The 8,363-nt window shown below is 20.1% G+C and overlaps 1 protein-coding gene across 1 annotated transcript, besides 20 other annotated features; it reads right to left on the bottom strand. All coding sequences in view use genetic code 6, as the record gives it.

Moving 5' to 3' along the window:
- Window positions 1-382: 382 nt before the first annotated feature.
- Window positions 383-411: a microsatellite.
- Window positions 412-436: 25 nt separating this feature from the next.
- Window positions 437-492: a microsatellite.
- Window positions 491-558: a microsatellite.
- Window positions 504-563: a microsatellite.
- Window positions 511-551: a microsatellite.
- Window positions 516-573: a microsatellite.
- A 577-nt stretch (window positions 574-1,150) lies between these two features.
- Window positions 1,151-1,200: a microsatellite.
- Window positions 1,201-2,487: 1,287 nt separating this feature from the next.
- Window positions 2,488-2,562: a microsatellite.
- A 1,838-nt stretch (window positions 2,563-4,400) lies between these two features.
- Window positions 4,401-4,466: a microsatellite.
- Window positions 4,405-4,467: a microsatellite.
- Window positions 4,468-4,482: 15 nt separating this feature from the next.
- On the bottom strand, window positions 4,483-8,363 carry IMG5_145430 (superkiller viralicidic activity 2, putative; the record flags this gene model as incomplete). The annotated part of the gene is made up of 10 exons (XM_004031140.1): window positions 8,277-8,363; window positions 7,321-8,219; window positions 6,561-7,200; window positions 6,264-6,427; window positions 6,083-6,149; window positions 5,658-5,884; window positions 5,286-5,537; window positions 4,916-5,242; window positions 4,604-4,789; window positions 4,483-4,560 (listed from the first exon to the last, which is right to left on the bottom strand). The coding sequence occupies exons 2-10, from the start codon at window positions 7,645-7,647 to the stop codon at window positions 4,483-4,485; spliced, it is 2,268 nt and encodes a 755-aa protein (XP_004031188.1). The 5' UTR covers window positions 7,648-8,219; window positions 8,277-8,363.
- Window positions 4,794-4,868: a microsatellite.
- Window positions 4,797-4,859: a microsatellite.
- Window positions 4,803-4,868: a microsatellite.
- Window positions 5,307-5,351: a microsatellite.
- Window positions 5,539-5,583: a microsatellite.
- Window positions 5,539-5,592: a microsatellite.
- Window positions 6,186-6,248: a microsatellite.
- Window positions 6,443-6,554: a microsatellite.
- Window positions 7,224-7,306: a microsatellite.
- Window positions 7,237-7,316: a microsatellite.

Genomic DNA, 8,363 nt, shown 5'->3' with positions numbered 1-8,363 from the left:
TTTGATTAAATTTTCTGTATTATAATTTTCGATTAATAAATTATATTTTTATATAGTTTTTTCGAATACTTTTTATAATTTTATTGCTTCTTTATTATATCTATTAAAATTTTATAAACTTTTTATAAGAACTTATTCAGATTTAAAAAGCAAATCATCTATGTTTAAAACAAAAAATTATATATTATATATAATTAAATAAATAATAACTTTCTGTAATGTATTTAAATATAAAATACTAAGAAATAGAACGTAAATATGCTTAATGAGATCCTAAAAAAGGAAACAAAGTATTAAAAATATCTATATTAAAGCTTTTTTATTAGTTTTAGCACATTTAATAACCTAGAATCTTTAAAAATTATATGAAATTAAAAAAAAGAAAAATAATTATATAAAAAATATTATATATAGGTTTAATATAAAAATATTTTATAATAATTATTTTAAATAAAATAAATAATATTAAATAAAAAATATAATTATGTTAAAATATTAAAAACTAAATATATAAAATATAAATATATAAATAATATATAAATATATAAATATGTAAATTATATTTATATATATTTATATTTATTTACAAAAACTAATGGTATTTATATTTATGATTTATTATTTGGATCATTTAATTTTTAAATTATATCCTTTTCAAAAATTTCTGGATATTATTAATAAAAATAAAGAAGAAATATTTCAATATATTATCTTACTGAAATTTAATTATTAAAATTTATTATTTACCAAAGTTGTTCTTTTATTTATTGTATTATCTTAAAGTCTATTTAGTTTTCTTTTTCGAAAATAGGTTTTATTAAACACAATGTTTGCCAAACACGTATTTTCTTCGAAATTTTTAATAAAGAATTTCTTGTATTGTTAATATATTTCGGTTTGAAATTATATTAAAGTAATAAAAAAGTAAAACTTATAAAAAATTATTGAATTTTTTCATCGTTCTTCATTTTTAGTAATTCCTCTAGAAATTTAAGTGTAAAAAACCTTGAAAAATTTCCGAAAAATTCTATTTGTTTGCCAACTTTAATTTTTATTTCATTAACAAATTTCATTTTATCTTCTATTTCATTTAAAACAATACTACTATCATATCCTCTGTATTCCTTTTTGTAAAAAAATAAAAATTTAAATATATATATATATATAAATATATATATATATATTTATATATTTATATATTAAAATACATTTATTTTAATTAATTTAAAAATTTAATTTTAGAAATAATAAATTATAGACGGATTTTAAAAGAAAACTTAAAATAAAAACTACACTAAAATTCTTTAAATAATCCAATATTTTTTAGCCAAAATGAGACTTTTATCTATTATTTTTTATAAAAAGCCTTATTTTACATATTCTTCATGAAAAAAAAGATTCTGATCTAATGCCCAAGAATAAAAAGGGAAAATATCATTAAATTTTAGAGGATTATTTTGTGCTTTTGGTAATATATTTTACTCCAAAATATACTCAAACAGTTATAGGAAAAGGTCTGGATTTAAAGGCAATTTATTAATGGTAAATTTGAGCATTTAAAATAAGAAGAAATACATATTTTGGTCAAATATATTGAATAGAAATAATATTTTTTCTAAGTTTAAGAATTCGAATAGATTTTCGGGTTTTTTTTCTGATGAAAAATACAAAAGGGGTAATATAGATGCGAAAAAAAGGTAAATTTCTTTGTTTTTATGAGTTTTTTGGAATATTTTTTCATCTGAAATTAGATTTTATAATAAACATTCTCCTTCTTAGAATATTATTTAGTGAATAAATATACTAGAGCGATTTTTTTCAATACTTTCTTAAATTATGTTTATGTTTGCGGCATTTATTTAGGATAAAAATAAATAAAAAATACCTTGCTTTTAAGTGTTTTTTTACTTTATTTAATCTATTAAATATTATAGGATTTTTTCTATTGAATTACTTAATATATTATTAGGTTCGAAAGTATCAGGATGAGTACCATAATAGGTAAAAATGTATAAAAATTAACCTATTTCAGACATTTTTAGCATTAATTCTTCGTATTCAGGTGTCTAGGGACTTGAAGAGGCTCTTAATATGAAATAAGATGATATATCAGATACATATGGGAGTATTTGGGTATATATGTGTACAAAAAGAGAAGTTTTTTAGAAAAAAAATAGAATTTCAGTAAATTTAAGGATATTTTTGGTGCATTTTTTGTATGGTAGTTATTGGTCTGTGTATATTTCGGTTATATTATGTTGGAGAAAATCAAGGAGGAATTTTTGGGTGGTTTGTAGGAAAATTTGTTAATATTTTTCTTATTTAAAATCATAAGTAAGTGATAATATTTTGGAATAGAATAATCTCAGTTTAGATTTTAAAGAATTTTGGAAAATATTTAAAAATTAATTTTTATTTTATAATAATATAAAAAGTAGCTTTTATGAAAAATCAAAAGAATTTTTAAAATCATTAATAAACTCTTAATTTTCATATATATTTTAACTTTTTTCATATATATTTTCAGCTTTTCCATATACATTTTCAGCTTTTCCATATATACTTTATATATTTTCACTTTTTTCAGATAAATATTCTATCTTTCCACTTTTTTCTGATATTTTCTCGCTTTTTTCTGGTATTCTTTCAATGTATTTTTCACAATTGAATTAAAAAGGATTTTTCCATTCGAAAATTTAGGAAGGCAAAAATGGAAAAAAATCATAAATATCCGAAAACGTTAAATCTTCGAAATTTATATGGAAAAAAAACAAAGTGAAAATTCCTTAAGAAAAAACTGTCCTTTTTCCCAAATTTGACTTAAAAAAGTTTCTTTAAATGAATTCTTTTAATAAAAAAAGCTCTTTTTTACCAAAAAATACACTTTTAAATAATAAACAGGAAATCACATGCATATATGAGCATATAGGATGTACATTATCTAAAATAGAAGCGATTTTTTCAAAAAAAATGCGTAAATATTGTCCTTATAGGTCCTTTTTTTCCTCTAAATTTAAAAATTAAGTCACAAAATAGCCTTCAAGTACTTCCTGAAAAGAACTAAAAGCATCCAAAGAAGCATCTTAGTAGAAAATAGGGTTATTAGTGGCAGGAAGGATATATTCGAATATTATATTGGAATATTTTTCTAAAGATAATGGACGTGTTTAAAGCAAGAAATTTACTATGTGCTTTTAAACAGACTAGTTTGGATGAAATAAGGCTTTTGTGATAATTATTTAAGCATATTTTTGATCCATAGAGGCCAATATATGCATAAGCTTTTCCTCGAGAAGGTCTTTTATTAAATGAATACCAAAATTGTCTAAAATAGTGAATAAATTAATAAAATTTTCTATATTTTAATCATATTTATGTAGGTTTTTGAGCAAAAAAATGGCTTCTTTTTAGATTTGTAGATTTTTGGAATTTTGTAGTGTAAAAAAGAGTGTTTTTTGTACTTTTTTTGACTATAAAAAGTCTTTATTTTGGGTAATTAAAAGTGTAAAAAAGCGAGTTTTTTCGATTTGGTTTTTCGGCTAATTAAAATTTTATTCGTTTTTGGTAAAAAAAGAATAGAAATCATATTTTTGGGTGATTTATTTTAAAAAAGTCTTAAAAAAATTTAGTTTAAATTTTCGAAATATTATATTGTATATTATGATTGAGTATTTTTTTCAGAAAAAAGGTAAATTTAAAGAATTTGGTTTGTAATCTATATAAAAGACTATTTTAAGAAAAAAGACTATGCTTTTATCTATTAAATGTAGTTTAAATAAAAAATTAGTGTTTTTTCAAGCTTTTCAAGAAGGTTAAAATGCTCCGTTTCTATTTGGAAATTTTCTTCGTTTTCTTTTATTTTTTTGAAAAAATTTTATATATATTCATCTTCAATTGCTTTTTTATTTATTCTTTCTTCCAAAAAAAATATTATTTGTTATTCTTAGTCTTCTTTTTAGATATTTATCAGTACTTTTATTAAGACTTTGTGTATTTAGTATACTACTTCTTTGCTTTCAAGAGACAAAGATTAGTCAAATAATTAGAAAATAGACTCTATGTGTATGTCGAATTAGAATTTTTGTAAAAAATAAAATGTATAGGAAAATAATAAGGCTTTTTAAGATGATAATGGGTGATTATAGTTTATTTAATCTAGTATTTGAGTGTGTATTTATATAGCGTTTTGTTGATTTTCTTGGAATTTTAATTTTGAGAGATTTTTAATTATTTGTTTTTGTTTTTTAAAGTTTTTTTTTTAATTTTAATTTATGAAAGTTAAAATTTAATCGAAATCCATTTTTTTATTTATTTAATAAATAATTTTAGTCTTTTTTTACTTTTATTATTTTCTTTTTAAATAAAAAAGAAAAATAAATACTTGTTTTTATTTTAAATAAATAAATATATATATATATATATTATATATATATAAATATAATATATATAAAATATATATATATATATTTTAATTATTAAAATTCAAATATATAATGATGCGGCAAAAATAATTCCTCTTTTAATATTTTTAGATGCTTCTTTAAATTTTTATTATAAAATCTAAAAAAAAAATAATTAAATAAAATAATTTATATTTAATAACTTCATTTCCTATAATTTCACATGCTTTTTCCATTTATTTTAATAATTCATCTAATCTTCTAACACTTCTGATAATTGATCCTTCATAACAATTTGAAAGCTTAGAAATATCCGAAAAAGAATCTCCTTAAGCCCATTTATAAACAACATCAATTAATTAAGGTTTTATAGTTGAAAGATAATCTTTCTAGAAAAAAAATTATATATATATATATGTAAAAAATATTATAATATATATATAAATATATATATTATATTTATATATAATTATTTAGATTTAATTATTTTTATTATTATATTATAACTATATTACTTCTTCTATTTCCATTTTAGATTCTTACATTACTATATATATTCTTTTTGCATGGTCTATAATAATATCAAAATATTTAGATAAATCTTTATCTTGTATTTATTAATTGTCTTAATTTGAATTTTCATCATGAACTAAACAAGAAAGTACAGCTGCTATTTAATTAGGAGTCATATCATTAAAGAAGTTAGCAAATAAAAGCTCTGTAGCTAAAATTTCATCACAAGCAGAAATTTCACATGCAACTTTACCTTTTAATTATACAATTTATTCTTTATCTAAAAAACTTAGTCTTCTCATAACCCTAGTCATAAATACTAAATTTTCCTATAATTATAAAATAAAAATAAATAAATATAAATAAGATTACTTCTAGAACAATTTTATTATTTTTTTCAATTTCTATTTTAAGTTTTTCAATTTACGTTTTAATTTTAATTTTTTTTTCATAATTTTATATTTATTGCTAAACGTTTTTAATTAAGAGTTTTTTTTCTGATTTAGATTTACTTTCCTTTAGCTTTTCTTTTTTATCTATTATTTTGTCAAGTTATTCATTATTTATTTTCATGTCTTTTATAGGATGAATTGTAGGAATATTTTCAGTAAAACTTTAATGTATCTATAAATAAATATATATAATATATAAATATATAATATATAATATAAATATATAAAAGAAAAATTTTTAAGTATATATAATTTATATAATAATTAAATTTTATTCAATATTTTTTTATACTTCTTTTAAAGTTTCTTTTATCATCATTTTATTTTCTTATGTATCTAACTTAGATGGTAAATCTAATTTAATACTACTTAATTCTGTTATACATGATAAATTCATTGGAATCACTTCTAATTCTCCATCTTCATTTATTTTAGCTGGCTTTGGTTCTTCATTATTAGCTCTTTTTTTTATATGTATCATTATATCAACTACAATTATTTCTTCAGGTTGGTTTTCTTCTGAAAAGTTTTTTCTTTTTTATTTTAAATTACTCGTTTTTGATGAAAATTAATTGATATTCCCCATCCCCAATCTTAGTTTTTATATTAAACATGAATAAGTCTTCCAATTTATAAATATGGTAGTATATATTTATCTTATAAAACTATTTTTCTTTCTTTTTCATCATAAATTTTTATTTATTCTTTTAAATTTACAAATTTCAGATATTTAACCCTCATATTCAATATTTATTTCATTATATTATTTATTTAATTGTATGAGCTATTTATTACATATATAATAAATAAAAATATTTTTTATATATATATAAATATATATATATATATATATATATATATATATATATATATATATATATATTTTATAAAACTTTACCTTAATTTCCATTTCAGGCAATTATTTATCATTTTAAAATTATAGTAAAGACCTTCTTATTATATATTCAGGATCAGTATCCTCTAATCTCATTGAATTAATTAACATATTATAACATAAGTGAAAAGCCGAATTTAAGGGATCTGATTATCCCTTTAGCATTTCTATAAAAAAAAAATTATATATATATATATATATATATATATATATATATAAATTTATTTTAATATATATAGAATATATATTTATATATTTATATATTTATATATAAATATACTATTATTATATATACAATACATTTTGCAACATCAGGTTCCATTTTTTAATCTACCATAAGAATAGTGAAACCTTTATCATCTTTACCTCTTCTTCCAGCTCTTCCTGACATTTAAATATACTCACCTCCTTGAATCCATCTGAAATCTTCTCCATCAAATTTCCTTACTGATGTAAATACTACAGTCCTTGCAGGCATATTAACTCCCATAGAGAATGTTTCTGTTGAAAAGAGTATTTTAATCCGTCCTTACTGGAACAAAATTTCAATAATCTCCTTTACAATAGGAAGTAAACCTCCATGATGCATTCCTATACCTCTCCTCAAAATTGGTAAAATCTAAATTATTTAAGGTAATTTTTAATCTTCTTCAGCCAATTAAGAAATCGCTCCATTAAAAAACATATCTATTTTTTCTTTTTCTTCTTGACTTGTTAAATCCATTGAACCCATCGATTTAGCATAACTTTCAACATCTCTTTTTGAAAAAGAAAATACTATAGCTGGATCAAGTCCTTTATTTACAATTACTTTCAATATTTTATTCAAATCGGCACCCTCAGTAGGTTTTTTTCTTTTCTTTTTATCCAAATTTACCAAATCTATATTATCACCCATTACAGATAATGCTTTTTGAAAATTGTCTTCTCTAAAATTACCCTAAATAAAATTAGAATTAATAGATATAATATTATATATATATATATATATATATAAATATATATTTTTATATATTTATATATTTATATATTTCTATATTATATATCTATTTATTTTTACTTTTTAATCAACAATTAAATATAAACCTTCTCCTCCTGTTGGAAATATAAAATGTTACAAAGGAACTGGTCTGTAATCTGTATAGACTACATGACATGGTTATTTTTTAATTCTAGTTATCCATTCTGCAAATTCACCTGCATTAGGTATAGTTGCTGATAAAAAAACATACCTAACATTTTAATTTAATAAAATTATTGTTTCTTCCCATACAACACCTCTTTCTTTATCTCTCATATAATGCACTTCATCAAAAATAACCCATGCCACTTCTCGCGTAATTTCTGAGCCTCTATATAGCATACTTCTTAAAATTTCTGTTGTCATTACTAGACAACTTGCAGTCTAATTAATTGTAACATCTCCTGTTATTAAACCTACATCTTTGAATTCTTTCTATAATTCTCTGTATTTTTGGTTAGATAAGGCTTTTATAGGCGATGTGTATATTACTTTTTGCTTTTCTCTTAAAGATTGGGCAATTGCGTATTCTGCAACGGCTGTTTTACCTGCTGAAGTATGAGCAGCGACTAAAACTGACTCGTTTTATTCTATACAGGATATTGCTTTTCTTTAAAAATGATCAAGGGTAAATGGATATTGCTTTGCAGCAGGTCTTTTTGGTTTTGCTATTTTTTTTATTTTTTTTTTTGCGGAATTTTGTATTTACGTGTGAATATATAGTCTTATGGGAAAAATACTTCATGTTGGCAATTTACTATTGTTGATTTTTCGTTTAAAATTTCAAATTCCTCTAATTAATGGATTTTTTTATATTCGGCTTTTTTTTCGTTCATTTCTTTTTTTTTTTTTAATTTTTGTTTTATGTGTTTTTTTTTTTTTTATTGAGTTTATACTCTTATATAAATGTCTCATTTTATGAAATATTTACTATTGCACTGTTTTTATTTTGTTTGTTTGTTTGAAAAAAATAATAATAATATTGTTTTATTTACATATTTGATTTTGGCTTTTTTTATAAATCGTCAGGTATTGTTTCTTCTTAGATTATTTATAATTTCCTTTTTTAGTTTATAGTTTCT

Source organism: Ichthyophthirius multifiliis (genome assembly GCF_000220395.1).
Source record: "Ichthyophthirius multifiliis unplaced genomic scaffold scaff_1120509251127, whole genome shotgun sequence".
NCBI lineage: Eukaryota > Ciliophora > Oligohymenophorea > Hymenostomatida > Ichthyophthirius > Ichthyophthirius multifiliis.
The sequence above is the reverse complement of the archived record's forward strand: the minus strand, read 5'-3'. Positions and strand labels throughout refer to the sequence as shown.